The 19,146-nt window shown below is 40.6% G+C and overlaps 1 protein-coding gene and 4 non-coding genes across 5 annotated transcripts; all 5 read left to right on the top strand.

Moving 5' to 3' along the window:
• Positions 1 to 5,288: 5,288 nt before the first annotated feature.
• On the top strand, positions 5,289 to 11,544 carry LOC146976895 (large ribosomal subunit protein uL22). Its single transcript, XM_085792671.1, has 6 exons — positions 5,289 to 5,338; positions 5,561 to 5,601; positions 7,538 to 7,672; positions 8,226 to 8,324; positions 9,920 to 10,111; positions 11,463 to 11,544. Exons 1-6 carry the CDS (start codon positions 5,299 to 5,301, stop codon positions 11,508 to 11,510), a joined length of 555 nt encoding a protein of 184 aa, XP_085648797.1. The 5' UTR covers positions 5,289 to 5,298; the 3' UTR covers positions 11,511 to 11,544.
• LOC146976899 (small nucleolar RNA SNORD58) lies at positions 5,380 to 5,447 on the top strand. Its single transcript, XR_015037317.1, has one exon. It is a non-coding gene; the product is annotated as a small nucleolar RNA SNORD58 (small nucleolar RNA).
• LOC146976898 (small nucleolar RNA SNORD58) lies at positions 7,402 to 7,468 on the top strand. Its single transcript, XR_015037324.1, has one exon. It is a non-coding gene; the product is annotated as a small nucleolar RNA SNORD58 (small nucleolar RNA).
• On the top strand, positions 8,892 to 8,959 carry LOC146976897 (small nucleolar RNA SNORD58). The gene has a single exon (XR_015037320.1). It is a non-coding gene; the product is annotated as a small nucleolar RNA SNORD58 (small nucleolar RNA).
• On the top strand, positions 11,271 to 11,337 carry LOC146976896 (small nucleolar RNA SNORD58). Its single transcript, XR_015037311.1, has one exon. It is a non-coding gene; the product is annotated as a small nucleolar RNA SNORD58 (small nucleolar RNA).
• Positions 11,545 to 19,146: the final 7,602 nt, after the last annotated feature.

Here is a 19,146-nt window from a genome sequence, read left to right as displayed (position 1 = left end):
CACTCGCTCACTGCTCTGCGAAGTAAAAAGGAAAGAATTGGTAAAGAATTAAGGAGTGCTGGAGTAAACAATGTGTCTTATTTAATGACCAGTGAGATGACAAGTCTTCGTGGTTGCTGCTCTGTGCAGTGTCCGGTCTTGTCATAAATCACTGACAAATCAACCTGATTAAATCTCAGCAACAATCACACTCTCAAGCCCTTTCCCTCTGCCATCGTGTAAAACGTCACTTCCCTGCCTGCCACTTCTTTCTGTAATTTTGATAAGCATACACATTTGTTTTTACCAATTTCAATTGTCTCAACAGTTAACCAGAGTAGCCTAATATCATTCTCAAGTCAGCTGTCATAAGCGCGAGGACAAAAATGTAGCCTAAAAAGCGTCTGCTATCTATGTAACCATGGTGAGCTCCAGAGACCGAGTCTCCCTCCTTCACTCATCCGCACACCAGCGCCTTGTGCCCGGGCAGCAGGCCGGCCAGCCCCCCCTCTAGTTCTGGAGCTTTTTTTTTTTTTTTTTTTTGCTTTGACAACGGCTTACCGGTCCCGTCACTTCTACCTTTTTCCAGCCAGATAACGTCCAATAGAGGGAAAAAAAATAGGACTTAACATTTTATTGGTGTCGGCTGTAACCGTTATGTTAGGATAACTAACGTTAAGTTAAACTAACGTTAACGCCAAATACAGTTATAAATAAGCTGGCACCTGTGCTGGTAGCCTATTATTTCGACCGCGTTGTACCTCGCCACTCAACGGAAACCTTTAACTTTTACAAAATAAACGAAATAGGCCTAACTTTTCTTTTTATTTGGCAATATATCCCAAGTAACTTACCTGAAACGCACTCCGTCGACGTCTCTGGACCAAACTGACAGGAGGTCCCGCCGTCTGTGGGCAGGTCTGCGGCCGACTTAAAGCCGACGCACCAGAGACGTTTGATGAGCTGGCACAAATGAGTATCAAATTTGAAGAGATTCGCCCATGGGCCGATGCTTGACAGATGTTATAAATTATAGGGCCGACGTCCAACCTCAGGCCGACGTCGGCCAGACGTACGTGTGCTATCTGGGAATACTCATTCTTTAAATCCACAAGTAACACATACATGAACGCGCAGCGCCAAAACTAGAACGGCGGTTGCTCGTTCTCATTGCCCCAGGGCATGATGGGAGACCGCAGAGCATTATGGGGGGTGACTCAACTGCGCATGCTCTATGGGCCCGATAACGCGGAAGTAAACCCGGAAGTCAGAAACTTTTTCGGCGTATGCGCCAGGCGAGCAACTTCCATTGAAATGAACGGCGGCCATTTTCCGGTCCGGTATCCAGTTAATATAATACATCCATGAGAAGGACCAAGGGGGCAGTTGTCGGTCTGAGAAGTGAAGCTCACTTCCGCGTTCAACAAACTGCAATCCCCTCTTCTTCCTCTGGGGGCTGGTGTCAGAAGGGAGCATTCCCCATAGACCCCCATGTTAAAATCGCCGATTTTACATCCTCAGTAAACATGTTAAAAGCCTGGTGTCAGAACGTTTTTTCGTCTCAATCGATAGTTTCTACCCCCGCACACACTCTGAGGGGGGTGAATTTTTTTTTAATTCTACCGTTTTACTGTTATTAGGTTAAAACTCTGGCCAATTAGGGCGCAGAAACGTTGAGTGACAGGTCCGAGCAGCTCCGTGGACAGCTGCTTCGAGGCCAGTGGGAGGGTTCTCGGCCGGCCAATCCAACATGGCGCTGTTCAGGCCGCCATATTTGAGTCACAAAAACGACTCCCCAAAACCAATGGGTGACGTCACGGATGCTACGTCCATTCTTTTTACAGTCTATGAGAAGGATGATGTGAAGTCATTTCACTTCAGTGTTTGTCACCATGTCCAGCTGTTAGTTGTACACCAGGTGGCGCCAGAGAACAAGTGGAGTTTTGTTCAGAAGCAGCAGGAGAGGAAGGTGGGAGGTGTCCAACATTTTCTATGTTCACAACATCTATGTTAGTGGTAGTGCTAGTGGTAGTTTTGATTCTACTTTTACAAATTCTTCATAAACCTTCAGACACTGATCAGCTGCTGCTTCCACCTCAATAGGATCTCTTGGTGCTTTGAGCTCTTCGGTGATGTAAAACAGCTCGTTCAGGCTGTTTTCTAATTTCTCCAACGTAGAGGACGGACCTGATCGTCTCAGTTCTCTACTTTCAGCCTCCACTCGTCTTAGTTCCTTCTTCAGTTGTCTAGTGATCGTCATGAACTCTGCTGTTAATCGTCTTGCTACCCTTCTATCTGTATCATAAGCTCCTCTTGCTCCCATAAAACGGCCCCAAAGAGCAGACCGCAAAAAGCCAGTGAACAGAGCTAGTCCTCTATGTACAGCTGCACCTGCCTTTACTTCTTCCACCTTGGCAGCGATCTCCTGAAGTTCATCTAGGAGATGTTTCATTCTGTCTTTGTTTTGTGAAAACTGTGTTCTGAATGAAAGTGCAAAGTCAGGAGGAAGGTCTATACTCTTTCTTCGTGTTGATTCACTTGGGTCCATTTTCAGGACGTTTCCTCCAAACTACGTGAGTAGAGAAGTTTCCCTCTGCAGAGTCAAAGACAAGAGAAGAGAACAGAGACAGCTGCTCTCAGATCAGCAGTTCAACAGGTGTGTGACTGTTGTTCTTCATGATGATGTGTTTCTTCTCACCTGTGTGTCTGCAGCAGCTCTCAGCTCACTGTCCTCACAGTCGCTCTGGTCAGGTTCCTGAGCTTCAGGTTCACAGGTTGATGGATGGACTCTGTGAATATTAAACATAATAAACATTCATGATGAGACCAGAGGACTCTGTCTGTTGGACTTTGTTCATTATCACTGGGTTCAAACTTTTTTTTCAGTTTAAACTAAAGAACAGAAACAGAGTGAATCTTCATCCATCAGGAGATCAGTCGACTATTTATATTACTATTAAAAATGTAAGATTTATTATTGATTATTATTATTATTACTATTATTATTATTATAGCTAGACATAATAGCAATATGAATAATGTCATCACTATTACATGTTGATTATATATACTCACTACTACTGCATTATTGTATAACTTCTAGCCATATAAAGCAGTGCAAGTGATTAATATTTTTACAGACCTACAAACTCTGGAGTAGTGAAAAAGGTGACAAGTTACAAAACTAAAACCCTCTTCATTCACTTCTACTACTCTGGTTGACATAAAAAAAAGGTGACTGTAGCCAAAAGATGACCAGTTTGCAGGTGTGTTTTAGCCCTTATTGTAACATAGCTTCTATTAGATATGACTACCAGGACTTTCTAATCACTTTGGTGATTGTAAGCACTTTATCTCTTACTCGAGACACGGTTGCACTTTTGTATTATTGTCGTACTACTGTATTGTAGTATTTGTATTATTACTTTAAAAACTGAACTTTAAACTGAATCCTGCTATTTTATAAATTTTGATAACATGTTTTTGTTTTTATTTATTGTATTTGTACTCCAGGGAACATCTGAGAATGGGACAAAGGATGGAAATTAGCCTGCGCCTAAAATCCGGCTTTACAATACTATATGTCTTGTTCATGAACTTGCACTGTCCCACCCAAATAAAATTGAATTGAATTGAATATCAGTCACTGACATTACAACTTGTGACCATCACAAACAGATTCTACTACCTCACAGCTCAACTCTCTGTAATGTCACAAACTATTGATTGATTAGTGAAGCCAATAATCAGCTGATGACGAGACGTTTAAAATTGAAGCCAGATCAACATCCACAGAGCTGCAGCTGTTTCTGTGTCACAATTAATTTAAGACAACATGACAGTCAGTGTGAATCTGATCTCTCGCTCTCAGTCTTACACACACAAACAATTAATTTAGTTTAATCATTTCATTATGTAACATCTGGATGAAAAACTCTGACTGAACCCACAGCAGCTGTGTTGGTCCACAGTGATCAGTCAGGATTACAACAGACCTCAGCGACAGTGACACTGTCCAGTCAACACAATAAAAACATACTGCGATCAATAGAAACAATAAAACACAGAGATGTTCTGATTCTTTAGTCTTTTTCCTCTTCTACAACCACGTTAAACAAACATTAAATTATGTCACTAGGTTTCTGTAATAAGGTGCAATAACATTCATTTTGTTTGTAGAAGCAGATCACAGTGGAAACCTGTGATAAATCACTACTGCTCAACAGTCTGGCATGGCCACAAACACAACCACACACACACACACCAACTGCAAGAAGTGAGAGAAGCAAGAAAGTTAATGGCAGAACATCCGGTGTGTTTTGAACAGTTGTTCAGGAAGTTATGATCACTGAGAATTTAGGTGTCACAAATCTAAGTGAACGGATGGAATAGGCTATGATCTAATCAATAAGCTGATCATTGACCAGTTACCTATATTGGTTATTGTAAGATATAGTCCAATCTTGGAGCTGATCAGTTAGGCTATTTAATTCCATTTTCACTCTCCTCCTTTTTACCGAACACACGGTATGAATTGAAGCTGCTGCATATTTCTGCTGCTCCATCAGTTTTAAAACCAGTCAGCAGCTGCTGATCAACAGGTTTCTAGTTGTAACTTTAGTAGAAGTTTAGTTTAACTCACCAACTCTTTGTTCAGCTCGTTGCAAACAGTTCAGATGGAGATCAGAGACAAACACCACATCCTGTGAATTAACAACACATACTGTACACCTCTGTGGGTGCAGTCTTGGTGCAGTTCTCCTCCTAACCACCAGGGGCGGTGGAGCAGCGCCGCAGCTGAAGAAGAGCGGCTCAGCCCCGGGTTCTTCCTCTTCCCTCCGCGGCCTCAGAGGTAGGAGCAGCGTCGGGCTGAAGAAGCTCCGCAATCTGTCTTTAATCCTCCTTAAATCTGCTCCATCCCGCTCTGTAACCCGCTGCTTCTGCTTCTCCACCGTTAAACTCACCAATCCACGTTAAATGTTCCAGTCTTGAGCTAAAAGTTTACGTTTATTTTAGTGTTTTTTGTGATGGTGGTAGAGACGCCGGGTCTTGGCAGCTACAGCACGACTGTCCGCCATGTTGGCTCCGCGAGGAGACTTAACCCGGGATAAACTGCTGCTTAAACTGAACTTAGACTTTATTTCTCAGTAGATTTTGTGTCTTTGTGTCCGTTGTTTTGATTTAACATCTGATTTGTGTCTAATTAAGTTTTATTGAAGCTGTGTTAGAGCCGAGCTACTGCTAATTGCTAATGCTAACTGTTAGCATCGTATGGAAACTGAACTGAACTGAAGTCGTTTCTCCACAGATTTTCTCACCATGGTCCGCTACTCTCTCGACCCCGAGAACCCCACCAAGTGTGAGTACACAACCTGTGTGTTTCTGTGTTGTGTTACAATGCGGCAGTGATGACTACTTAGGACACCTTTGGATTCCCCATGAAAACAAATCAATGAACTCTGAGTCGCACGTGTCTTAGCTTAGACTCTGTAATCCACCACTGTGTGAGTTTGTGTTTGTGTGTCTATTACACTTAAAGGTGTGTATCAGTGTGTATAACAGTTGTCCTCTCTCTCTGCAGCATGCAAGTCCCGGGGCTCCAACCTCCGGGTTCACTTCAAGGTGAGTAGCTGCAACAGTTAATGTGTTTTATTTTTTATTGAAGCTCACATGGAGCTAGGAAACTGTTCTTAGTGTGTGTGTCTGTTTGTGTGTGTGTAGTGACATCAGTTCATTTCATTGAGATATTTAACACACAACTATCACAGTGATAATCACATGTTCTGACAGTGATTCGGTGAGAACAGACGTGTGTTGCTGTTGTAAGCCTTTGGATCTTCCCTAGTGCTTGCACACCAAATAGGATACGCTAACTACTGCATTTTTCAGTACTGCGACCCTCCTATATACGCGTACTGTAGGGGATCAAGACAAGATAACAGGTTTGATCATGTTTACTATCACCCTCTCAAAACATTTCATAACTATGCAAGTTAAAGTGACAGGTTGTGAAACTTTGGGTATCTGAACAATGTTGATTTTTTTTCCACAATGCTGGAACAGTGTGACTCTCAAGGGACTGCTGGAAGATGGGACACCAAGCATCAGTCAGTTCCTCTGAGCAGTGTTTCAACAAATAGGAAGACAAGCCATCTAGGCCCATAGCTTTCTTGTTGCACAGCTTCCTAAAGCTTGATTGAACCTGTTGAGGGTCAATTTTCACACAGTCCAGAGTCACTAAGAGAGTCAAGAACCATCAAGGGAGAGTTGTTTTGTTCATTGAATCTTAAAAAGAAGTCATTAAGCTCATGGGCTCTTATTAAAATCATTCAAGGTGACGAGCTTCTTGTTGCTTGGATTCATGTTCGTTATCCTTTTCATGGAGTCCCACAATGTTTTATTGTCCATAGAGCTGAAGCCCTGCTCCATTTTTACTCTGGTGCTCCTCAGCATCATGTTTTCTTTTTGTGCTGCAGTAATCAATGAGTTTGATTGGATGTTTAATCAGCCACAATCTCTTGTTCTGCTGTTGGGAGACGATACGTGTTCATCCGCCGCTCGAAATAGTTCCCTACAGCTTCAGCCTCCAGTTTAATGCAGCTAAGTTAATGTGCTGGTGTTGTGTTCAGGTGTCGAGGGGGGAAATAGGACTGATGTAGCGTTCAGGTGCAGCCAGGTGAACCTCCTTAATGTATTGATGCTGGATCACGTAGGTGAAGATCTTGATAACGACATCATTATTGGAAATATTAGTGTTTTCTAAAACTCCTAGATGCATGTGAACACAACCTGCTGGTAGATAATCATTGGTCAATATTTGAATAATCAAATATAAGTCAATTAAAGCAGCAATAATTAAGTTTAAGTAGTTTTTTAAGTGGGGAAAAAAGTCCAAATTCTCTGATTACAGCTACTTAAATGTGAAAAAGAAGAGTTCCTGCACACATGGCCAACTTGCAGAATTTATTGTATTGCAACGTTTCGGTGCTAGACCCTTCGGTCAATACAATAAATTCTGCAAGTTGGCCATGTGTGCAGGAACTCTTCTTTTTCTAATTTGGACTTAATTGTCACCCTCCGACGCACCTGCCTAAGAAATAGATGTGCTAAGATTTTTGTTTTTTCCAGCTTCTTAAATGTGAATATTTCTAGTTTCTTTGTTCCTTTATGACAATTAACTGAGTCTCTCTTTGGTTTATGGTCCAAACAAGACATTTGAGGACAATGTCTGGTGGTTTAGGAAACACATTTTGACATTTTAAACATTTTATTGACCAAACAACTGTCCGATTAATCCTTTATATAATCAATAATGAGAATAATACATTAGTTGCAGCCCTGAAGTTGATCAGTGAAGTTTGAACTGAACGTGATAAATGAACTGATGTCACTGTGAGTGTGTGAGAGTGAAACCTGCTCAGGTGGCGATGATGACATCTTAGGACACCTTTGGAATAAAACATGAAAACACTCAACGAATCTGAGCCACCTGTCGATCACAAAGTGTGTGCACGTTCCTGTGTGTTATGTATATGTAACGTTTACCCCCCCCCACCAGAACACCCGTGAGACAGCTCAGGCCATCAAGGGCATGCACATCCGTAAGGCCAACAAGTACCTGAGGGACGTGGTCGTCAAGCACCAGTGCGTCCCGTTCCGCCGCTACAACGGAGGCGTCGGCCGCTGCGCTCAGGTCAGTGTCGCACCTAGAGATCGAACCACCGATGATTAGATTTCTTTGGTACTTATTACTCTTACTTGAATACATTTCCAAGACTAATTATTACTAGTTAATTTCTAGGAAGGCTGAAAAGTACTCGTTACTTTCAGGTCTTTTTCTAAAATCCTATTGGACACAAGCTGTGTTTGTCAAAGAAGGAAACCCTAACCCCTAAAAGCAGCACATCACTGCAGCTGCTTTCAAAGAGTTCATTCTCACAAACAAGAGTTAAAAGCTCCTTACATTCATTTAGAAAAAATTAGAGTCATTCATTGATGAGAAAAATAAGAAATTTACACTTACTCTTACTCTAAAGTAAATTTAAAAGCATGTAAGTGAAGGCATCAGGCTTGACATAAACATTTAGCCTTGTTTAAAAAAAAAGGTAACAAATTAACACAGATATAAATGTACTTAATATTATTTATTAACAAATAACAAAGTGTACATTAGCAGCAAAAAGAAATATAACCACTAGCTGGCTGTAACTGTGTTGCTGTAACTGTGTTGCTGTTTGTGTCTTCAGGCCAAACAGTTCGGCTGGACTCAGGGTCGTTGGCCCAAGAAAAGCGCCGAGTTCCTTCTGCACATGCTGAAGAACGCCGAGAGCAACGCTGAGCTCAAGGTGAGTTCACTACAGAGAGTGAGTGTGTGTGAATAAGCTTTAAAGGGACAGTTCAACATTTTAGTCAGATTCTCCTCTCACCATAATCCCTATAGTCACAGCAGTAGGTTCATTATACCGTTAATTATCGGTGCATCATGTTGTTTTTAGAACGGCGGAGCAGAGACGTGAGCTGCTCAGAGCTATGCTACGGAGGCTCGTGGAATTTCTTGGTTTCCTTCATCAAACTCATCAAGTACACAATCCAACAACTCCACAACGCTCTGGTGGACAAGTTGTGACCTGCACATTCACTACGCTATGAGATAATCATATATAATTATGAGACAGGGTTGTTTCAGAGGCAAATGCAGCCGGAACTACTTTCCAGACACGGCTGCTGGGCGGAGGGATTTCAAAAGCGCAAAGTAGTTCAGAGTATTTGCTTCATGTGTCGTAATGTTACATAACTATAGGGATTATGGTGAGAGGAGAATCTGACTAAATGTTGAACTATCCCTTTAACTCAGACAAGACGTTTGAAAGGCAGCTGTGTGTCGGTTGATCTCTGTGGTTGAGCTGTGCAGGTGGCGATGATGACATCTTAGGACACCTTTGGATTTAAAGATGAAAATAACTAAATGAATCTGAGCCACCTGTCAATCACTGAGTTATGACGTCACTAATGGAGTCGATGATTTACTATTGATTATTGTCAATGAAGAGTTGACGTTTGTGTGAAAACATATTGATAATCTATTGACCTGATCAGTATTTGATCTCAGGTAGAGCCGCAACGATTAATCGAACAATAACCAACTATTAGATGAATCGTCAACTATTTTGATAATCTAATAATCAGTTTGGGTAGTTAAGAAAAAGTCCAAATTCTCTGATTTCAGCTTCTTAAATGTGAATATTTCTGGTTTCTTTGTTCCTTTATGACAATAAACTGAGTCTCTCTTTGGTTTTGTGGACAAAAACAAGACATTTGAGGATGTCAACTGGTGGTTTGAGAAACACTGATTGACATTTTACAACATTTTATTGACCAAACTAATCAATTATTTGTTTTATCGATTAAACTGTTTGTTTAAATGATTAATCGATTAGTTGTTTGGTCAATAAAATGTTGAAAAATATCAATCTGTGTTTCCCAAATGACTTGTTTTGTCCACCAACCAAAGAGAGACTCAGTTTATTGTCATAAAGGAACAAAGAAACCAGAAATATTCACATTTAACAAGCTGAAACCAGAGAATTTTGACTTTTTTTTCCCCTTAAACTATCTAATCCTTAACTTATACAAACCAATTATTCTATAATCGAAAAAGTTTACGATCTATTGTTCAATTAATTGTTACAGCTCTAATCTCAGGTGTCAGTTTGTCGCTACACTAAGGAAACTGATCAGCAGCTGATTGATTATTGACTTTTTGTTTAGTTTCCTGTTGAATCTAAAGACACTGGAACAGGAACTGATCAGTTGATGATTTTTTCTGTCCTGTTGATCAATAATCTCATCTATTTATCTGGAGTTAGTGAAGAGGAAGTGATGTCAGAGTGTGTGTCTATAACCGTGTGCTGTGATTGGCCGGCCGTCTGTCTGCCCTCAGGGTCTGGACGTGGACTCTCTGGTGATCGAACACATCCAGGTGAACAAGGCGCCCAAGATGCGGCGGCGTACGTACCGCGCCCACGGCCGCATCAACCCCTACATGAGCTCGCCCTGCCACATCGAGATGATCCTCACGGAGAAGGAGCAGATCGTCCCCAAGCCGGAGGAGGAGGTCGCTCAGAAGAAGAAGGTGGGTCACATGGTCACGTGGTCGGAGGGGGCGGGGCCAAGCGACACCTGACACTAGAGACGTCACGATTACAGGCGTTCTTAGTACAATTATTTCCAAAAATAATCAGTGTTAGAATTAATGTGCATTAACTTCACAACAATATGAATATGTAAAATCAAATGTAGTCAAAATATAATTACGTTACTAATTCTAAACACAATATATTAAGTATCAATTGATATATGACCAGTTATTAATCCTATACCTAATGTTTTTACGTTTATTTTAATCTTTTTTCTTACAAATGACGTGCAAACATTTCAATTCCTACCAATTCAGCGTGACGTTGGGTAAATTAACATTAATGTAATTTAACCCAGTTACTGTGTGTATATCAATCAATTTGTTTATTTCGGGCATGTCAATTTAAATCATCATCACACTTCATCTTAGTTCAAATAATGCACATGGCCGAAAGGGAAAGCGGGAGAAGCAAAATACAATACATATTTATTTATATAGCACATTTAAATGTACAACCCAGGTAGACCAAAGTGCTCTATATAATATATAAACACAAGTAAAACATAACAATAAAACTAAATTGGATACAGGTAATGTTATAGTAAAAACATGCAATAAAACAATAAAGCAGAAGTTAATATATATCTCAAACGTTACTAAAATGCTGATCCCTCAGGTGCTGATGGATATTGGATGTTTTTCCTCCTTTAGCTGCTACTTTTTCACAGCTGACGAGCCGCTCAAGCACTGTTGTGGAGCATTTTGGAAGTGTAATTTAAAGTGACAATCAATCATTGTCGTTATCAAAGCATCTGATATTGAAATTCTTGAATAGATGACTCTTTATTTAGTGAATAAAAAGTCAACAAATAGTCAAAAAATATATCGGATATCAGAGAAATAACCCATCAATTATCAGCAAATAGTGAAAACAAATGTAATGTACTCAACAGTCTTTTTGATCTGTCGATATAAGTTCAGACAATCTTTTATGGAAAGTTACAGTACTTAGGAATCTTTACGATAAATGAATTAATTTGCTGTTCTAATACTGTAATTGTGAAACCAAGTAATCGTGACGTCCCCAAACTCAAAGTGTCTGAGTGTCAGTGAACGCACCGCGACTCCTCCACCTGTTGTTGTTGTTCTGTGGCTGCAGTGATGACTTCTTAGGACACCTTTGGATTCACCATGAAAACAAACTCTAAACTCTGAGCAGCATCACCTGTCCCCTCACCTGTTCCCTCACCTGTTCCCTCATCTGTTCCCTCACCTGTTCCCTCACCTGTGTGATGATGATGATTGGATGATTGACAGCTGACCATCTGTGTGTTTGTCTCCTCAGGTGTCACAGAAGAAGCTGAAGAAGCAGAAGCTCATGGCTCGGGAGTAAAGATGACAATAAAACTGATGCTTGTTTCCACTCAGCTCTGAGTCTCTGTGTCGTTGTTGATGATGATGATGAAGAACTCAGGTGTTCACAGCTGTGACCTCACCTGGCCCCTCGACACTCAGCCAATAGGATTCTTCTCTAGTGTAGAAAAAGAAGTTTAAAAGGTAAAAAGCTTCACTATGGGTCACATGACATAAACAGGAGGGTTAAAGGTCCAGTGATGCGTTCACTGACTTAACATCAAAGGTTGAAAAGTTTAATTGTCAGACAAAAACTTTAAAAAGAAAAAAAGTGAATCAACAGGTTGAATCTGTTTGTTCAGAAACTGGAAAGTTTCAGCTCAGGGTTAAAAACATAAAATCTATTTATTCAGTTTGCTGTGACTTCATTCCATTAAACATTAAACTGAATTTAAGCCAATCCGAGGCAGTGTTCAGTTTGTACACAAACCACCCAGTTTAGTTTGCAGTTTAGCCTCACACACACAAACTAGCAGAGGGAAGCTGCCGAGTTCGGAGGGAAAGTTGGCGTTTTCAAAGTGGAAACAGACACTACTTTAATCTCCTTGAGGTAAAAGACAAGAACATACACACAGATGTTCAGCTGGAGGAGGAAAACTCAGCTGTTCTCTCCACCGCGACGTGCGCCTGGCGGGTTTTTTTTTTTTTTTTACATATCAAGCTCCGGTAGCACAGCAGGACGCTGTGCAGCTTCTGCTCACCTGACGCTGTGCAGCTTCTGCTCACCTGACGCTGTGCAGCTTCTTCATTAAATCCAAACAGTCCGACACAGCGACGCTCTGCTCCTCTTTGACTCTAAAGTCTCTGTAGCTCATCAGCCCGGAACTCGTGTCTCGGACCAGAAGCGACGGACTTCCAGAGCAGCTACAGCGCAGCGTTGTGACCTCAACCATGGTTGATGAGAGCAGAAATGTTGTTGTTGTAGTGGTGCGTCGCGTGGCGTAGTGGTTAGAGCCATTTAGGTACTGCGTGTCATTCCCCCTCTCTCTGCCTTCCCGTTTCCTGTCTACTGTAGCCTACTATCCATGCCCGAAAAAAATAAAAATAAATGTTGTTGTAGTGAAAATGGGCGGGCTCGTTAATTTTTTGACATTAAAAAAAAAAAAAGTGAATTTTTTTGAGACGAGTCAAAACGAGCGATAAATCGCATTTCTCGCGTATCTCGCGTTTGGTCGCGCGTCAAAGCTCGAGCGAAAAAAAAGCGTTCCTCGTGTTTGGTGGGAAGCCCCTTGTGGGTCTTCCCACCAAACACGATGAAATAGACGAAGACGCGAAGGTCCCGTCGCCATAAAAGAATCGGGTGTAGCGTCGCAAAAAAAAAAAGAGTCGCGTTTACCGCGTCTCGCGCCTAATCGCGTCTCGCGCCTAATCGCGTCTTTGCGTCACGGCCTTTTACACCGCGGACGTAACGAATAAACGGTGACGTGTGAACGAACAACATAGAACAGGACCAGACGTGGCGTTGTTTCCTCTTTCCACCTACAGCTCCACTCTCCCTCACTTACACTACCTACTGTTATTGTTGAGGCAGAGAATTGTGGGATTTGTAGTTTTTGACCAATCGCAGGTTGTGCTCTTTCTTTTTTGTGATTCTCCCGGTTCACACATGTATTTTTTTTAGGGGCAAATGCGAGTGAAATGTTCGCCCATGGTGGGCATAAGAAAATGTAAGACCTGTCTAAAATTATTTAAGACTTGAACACAATAATTCAACAAATTTAAGACATTTTAAGACCTAACATTTAGATTTTCACATTTTAGACTTTTAGTCTAGTACGAAGAGGGGGGTATCATGCACCCCCCGGAAATATACTTCTAACCAGTGTTTCTAGATTGGAAAAAATGTGTAGAAAATGATGAGCTATGTTAAAAAGTTGTCAGAATGTCCCGTGTATCATTTTTATGCAAATTAGTGCCGCCATTATCGAAAAAACCTAATTTCACTATATCTCAGCCAATATTGCAGATATCTGAACAAATAAGGTGTCTAGACCCATGTTTTGGGGGTCAGAGATCACAATAAAACTATTCATAAAGTGATCACATGTTGGTGGCATGCTTGTAAGCAAACCTAATCCTTTTACCAATTACAAGACGCCAATATTGGAGATACCAAATAAGGTGTCTAGACAGAGGTTGTTGTGTGTTTAACCAAGGTTTATTTGGATCAAACATCATAATAGAACTCTTGTTGATGTGACCACTCTTCTCTTTCCCATGCCAGATAAACAGTCAAGTAAATGGTTCTCCACTATGCATCACTCATCATCGTTTTCACTGAAATCACCAGAGTTAAACTCATCATCTCCTTCCTCTTTCTCCTCCTCTTCCTGTTCATGCTCTCCAGTGTCATGGGGATCAACCAGTGAAGTTGGTAGGATAGGACCACACGACCACACCGGTTTCAACACTCCTTCATCAGTCTTCATCCATCCCTGCCTCTCATCATAGGGTTTTGGTTTTTCCAGAATAGGTTCATCAGCTCGCTAGTACAAGGCGACATGGTAGTTCACACGTCAGGCATGTGGCTTCAGAGCAGAGTGGCACGGAGGAAGGCGAGCCAGGTCAACCTTAGACTTGCAAGTGAGTTTCCTGTCCTCCCCCACCATGTTGCGGAGCAACTTGGCACGGACAACATCCACTGAAGACTCACAACTCTGTCCAGACATCAGACAGGTGAATTGCTCCAACTGCCTCAGCACCTCAGGCTTGACACTCTAGCAGTCACTGAGTTGACTGAATACGTGAAACCTGGGATTCTTCTTCAAGGGCCCCACCTTCCGGGGCGTCGAGTGGCGCAGTGGGTTAAGCAGGCGCCCCATATATTGAGGCTATAGTCCTCGTGCAGGCGGCCCTGGTTTGAATCCCACATCTGACGGCCCTTTCCTGCGTGTCATTCCCCCCCTCTCTGCCTCCCTATTTCCTGTCTCTCTCAACTGTACTGTCAAATAAAGGCATGAAAAAGCCAAAAATATATACTTGGCAGTGGTACAGTCTTCTCCACTGATATGAACACATAGAACCCAAGAAGAGTGGTGTGGTAGTCTTCTCCCAGGGATTCTGCAAGCTCAGAGATGTTGAGAAGCTTCCTGGATCTTCACACTGTAGGGGTCTGATGAAGTCAGCTTTAGCAGCCTTGCCCACAGCTTCTGCTCGTACTGTAACACATCCATCTCAACATCAGTGGGGACAGGTGCACCAGAAGCCAGGCAGTAGTAGTATTGCAGAATCCCTGGGAGAAGACCACCGCACCACTCTTCTTGGGTTCTATGTGTTCAGTGGAGAAGACTGTACCAGTGCCATCAAAGGGAGAAGGAAGGTGGGGCCCTTGAAGAAGAATCCCAGGTTTCACGTATTCAGTCAACTCAGTGACTGCTAGAGTGTCAAGCCTGAGATGCTGAGGCAGTTGGAGCAATTCACCAGTCTGATGTCTGGACAGAGTTGTGAGTCTTCAGTGGATGTTGTCCGTGCCAAGTTGCTCCGCAACATGGTGGGGGAGGACAGGAAACTCACTTGCAAGTCTAAGGTTGACCTGGCTCGCCTTCCTCCGTGCCACTCTGCTCTGAAGCCACATGCCTGACGTGTGAACTACCATGTCGCCTTGTACTAGCGAGCTGATGAACCTATTCTGGAAAAAACAAAACCCTATGATGAGAGGCAGGGATGGATGAAGACTGATGAAGGAGTGTTGAAACCGGTGTGGTCCTGTGGTCCTATCCTACCAACTTCACTGGTTGATCCCCATGACACTGGAGAGCATGAACAGGAAAAGGAGGAGAAAGAGGAAGGAGATGATGAGTTTAACTCTGGTGATTTCAGTGAAAACGATGATGAGTGATGCATAGTGGAGAACCATTTACTTGACTGTTTATCTGGCATGGGAAAGAGAAGAGTGGTCACATCAACAAGAGTTCTATTATGATGTTTGATCCAAATAAACCTTGGTTAAACACACAACAACCTCTGTCTAGACACCTTATTTGGTATCTCCAATATTGGCGTCTTGTAATTGGTAAAAGGGTTAGGTTTGCTTACTAGCATGCCACCAACATGTGATCACTTTATGAATAGTTTTATTGTGATCTCTGACCCCCAAAACATGGGTCTAGACACCTTATTTGTTCAGATATCTGCAATATTGGCTGAGATATAGTGAAATTAGGTTTTTTCGATAATGGCGGCACTAATTTGCATAAAAATGATACATGGGACATTCTGACAACTTTTTAACATAGCTCATCATTTTCTACACATTTTTTCCAATCTAGAAACACTGGTTAGAAGTATATTTCCGGGGGGTGCATGATACCCCCCTCTTCGTACTAGACTATTTAAGACCCCGCGGATACCCTGTTATTTCATATAAAAGTTAAAGTGCATACATATTTTATGATAGCCTACTGTGTATTAGGCTACATATTATATATTTAAGACCATCTTAGAATTTTCTAATAAATGTAATACTTTTTAAGGCCTTAATTTTAGATACATGAATTTAAGACTTTTTAAGGATCCGCGGATACCCTGAGAAGTTGTGCGCTCGCAGCAGGACAGATAATCAGATGGATAATCGGTAAAGTTAATAATTTCACTTAATGTGGCCATGAATAAATTAATTTCGATGTTTCGCCTGTTATTAAACGCAAATCTTGAATAGGTCTCTGCTGTTTTCACATTTAAAAAGGTCTTTGTTGTCTTTGTACAGAGACAATATGAGATTTGCTTGCAGCCACAGCACTTAAAAAACCCACTGTAACCTATTTTCATAGGCACACCAGCCTCGCTTTCAATAAAACACACACTCGCGTTCCATAATTGCGATCAGTGAAATATATGAAAACAATAAAATACAATTTAAAAATGAGAGAAAAAAAATCCACATTCTTCGACATATTTAAACTTTAAAAAAAAAAGAAAGAAAAAGTAACGCCATAGTTACTTTCCCTGGTAACTAGTTACTATTGTAGTGAAGTAGTGCAGTTACTAACTCAGTTACTTTTTGGGAGAAGTAATTAGTAACTATAACTAATTACTTTTTAAAAGTAACGTTCCCAACACTGATGTTGAGGCATTGAGTGGCCCCCATTTCCTTCACTCTCTTGACTGTGCTGTCAATTAAAAAGGCAACAAAAAAAAAAAGCTCCATAAATACACTAAAAAAGAAAATTAAAATCATGTTGGTCAAATAGAAAATAAAAACTGAACTTGTTCATCATTCAAAATTAAAAAAGAAATCACTGGCTGGTAATAGTTGATGGTTTTTTCACATTCTCTAAACTAAAATCAAATACGAACTTGTTCAAAGCTGTGAGGAGAAAAGTCAGTATTAATATTATTGATATTAATCACCAATATCTGAGGCACAGAGATGAAGACTGAGTTAAACAAATCTGAGAAACTAATGAAACCTACATGAGTCTGAAAGAATCAATAAATAGGAAGCAACTAAATACAAACTGATAAAGGTGAGTGAATGCGTTACACATATAGGAGATTGTTTTATATTGTTTAATCACACCAATAATCAATATAAAACTGATAAATGACAGTAAAATCAACTCTTTGAGGTGAAGGTTTGAATCCAGAGGAGAAAACTTTGAAGGACATATACTTATAAGGATGATAATCTGTCATTGCAGCTGATTGATAGCCTAAGTATTGATCACTTCAGATTGTCTCAGGGGTGAAACTGCAGCTTGGAAGTGTTTCACATAAAGTTTATTGTCAGTTGTTTTAATCAGACACCAACATATTGTTACGGTCAGTTCAAACGGATAAAATAAGAATGAATAAAACACAGGGAAGTCAGTTTTACTTGATGTCACTGAAGTGAACAGGTCAGGTCCAGGATGTAACAGTTTGAGTGTTTGATGCGGTTATAGGTAATAAAAATCTATAAAATCTTGAAGAAGAAATACAAAAATGGGAAAAATAAAGAATGAACATGTGAAAAAAGAATAAAAAAACATGATAATAAAAACTCTGAGGAGGAAACATCATGACCATGTTCCACCACAGGGGGGCGCCGTCCTCCCACAGTCCGACCAGCACTCACCATCTCTGATAATAACTCATCTTCAGCCTCTGAACAGCTGATTGTGTTCAACACTAGTTTATTAATGATCTATCACACATTTTATTGATCACAGTATCACTATTGTAAAGGTATTAGATATTTTTTATATGTTTATAAGACACAATTTATTTAAAAATACCTAAAATATAAAGGTAGATGTTTGTGTTAAAGCTCCATACAGTATAAAGGTAGATGTTTGTGTTAAAGCTCCATACAGTATAAAGGTAGATGTTTGTGTTAAAGCTCCATACAGTATAAAGGTAGATGTTTGTATTAAAGCTCCATACAGTATAAAGGTAGATGTTTGTATTAAAGCTCCATACAGTATAAAGGTAGATGTTTGTATTAAAGCTCCATACAGTATAAAGGTAGATGTTTGTATTAAAGCTCCATACAGTATAAAGGTAGATGTTTGTATTAAAGCTCCATACAGTATAAAGGTAGATGTTTGTATTAAAGCTCCATACAGTATAAAGGTAGATGTTTGTATTAAAGCTCCATACAGTATAAAGGTAGATGTTTGTATTAAAGCTCCATACAGTATAAAGGTAGATGTCCATGTGTAGTGTGATTATAAAGCAGCTCTAGGTTCTATATTAATACTGTGAAAGTATCAAAGCCTCAGTCCACAGAGAAATGCACACAGCCTGTATTCAGAAACTGAGCCTTAAAACCAGCCGTCAGGACTTCCTGTCACTTTGTGATGTCACAACAAAGGCCTTATCATTCATATCATGTTTTCTGTCGACTATTAGCTACTAAATCTCTATTTTGATTATATCTTTGTTAACTTGTCTCAGAAACAGCCGATTAAGTTAAATTAATGACAGCATCGTATCAAACACACTGAAAAAACAGCCTAATGTTGAAAAAAGCAGAACAAAAACGGATACATTTTGATCTTGGTGCAGAAAGAGAAAAAAAAATCACTTTCATTTTATTGTACAAATATTAAAGTGATTTAAATGTTTGTTTAATCCATATTAAATTAAACATTTAAAGCTAATTAACATGAGTCCATCTAAAATTTAGTTTAAATTGATTTGAATGTAGGCTATTTGATCTAAACTGTTGTTTTATTAGGCTATAGTTTATATTTTAAACATTTTTATTGATCAATTGGGCCTAATCCATAATCAGCCTCATAGCGTCAGAAATGTGTAGCCCATTACTGTAAAGTGAAATTTTTATTCTTTATTATAGCTGCACTTGAACCTGTTGTTGTTCCACCTGTCTCACCTGTTGACTCTCACTTCCGGATTCCTTTTTTTCTTTTTCTTTTTAAAAACTACAAAAAGTCCGTTTAAAACCAGGCGGAGTGATCTCCGCTCATTTATATCTCGGCGGTGCATGTGTGTTTTTTTTGTTTTTTTTGCTTCATCCGATTCCGAGCCGCTCAGCAGCAGCCAATCAGGACGCTCCCCCCCAAAAACCCCCGGCGGCCTCACGTCACCATCAGATCAACCAATCCTGATGGAGCCCCCCTCCTCCTCCTCCTCCTCTTCCTCCTCCCTCCTCCTCCTCCTCTTCCTCCTCTCAA

The sequence above is a fragment of the Trachurus japonicus genome, chromosome 12 (assembly GCF_045865225.1).
Source record: "Trachurus japonicus isolate A0001 chromosome 12, Traja_1.0".
Classification (NCBI taxonomy): Eukaryota; Metazoa; Chordata; class Actinopteri; order Carangiformes; family Carangidae; genus Trachurus; species Trachurus japonicus.
Note: the sequence above shows the minus strand (reverse complement) of the source record. Positions and strands in the feature narration are given on the sequence as shown.

Bases quoted from the DNA above. Each gene is read 5' to 3' on its own strand.
- LOC146976895 (XM_085792671.1), top strand. From the start codon at position 5,299: ATGGTCCGCTACTCTCTCGACCCCGAGAACCCCACCAAGT. The intron at 5,339-5,560 runs GTGAGTACACAA...CTCTCTCTGCAG, and splicing joins CCCCGAGAACCCCACCAAGT to CATGCAAGTCCCGGGGCTCC. The intron at 8,325-9,919 runs GTGAGTTCACTA...GTCTGCCCTCAG, and splicing joins AGAGCAACGCTGAGCTCAAG to GGTCTGGACGTGGACTCTCT.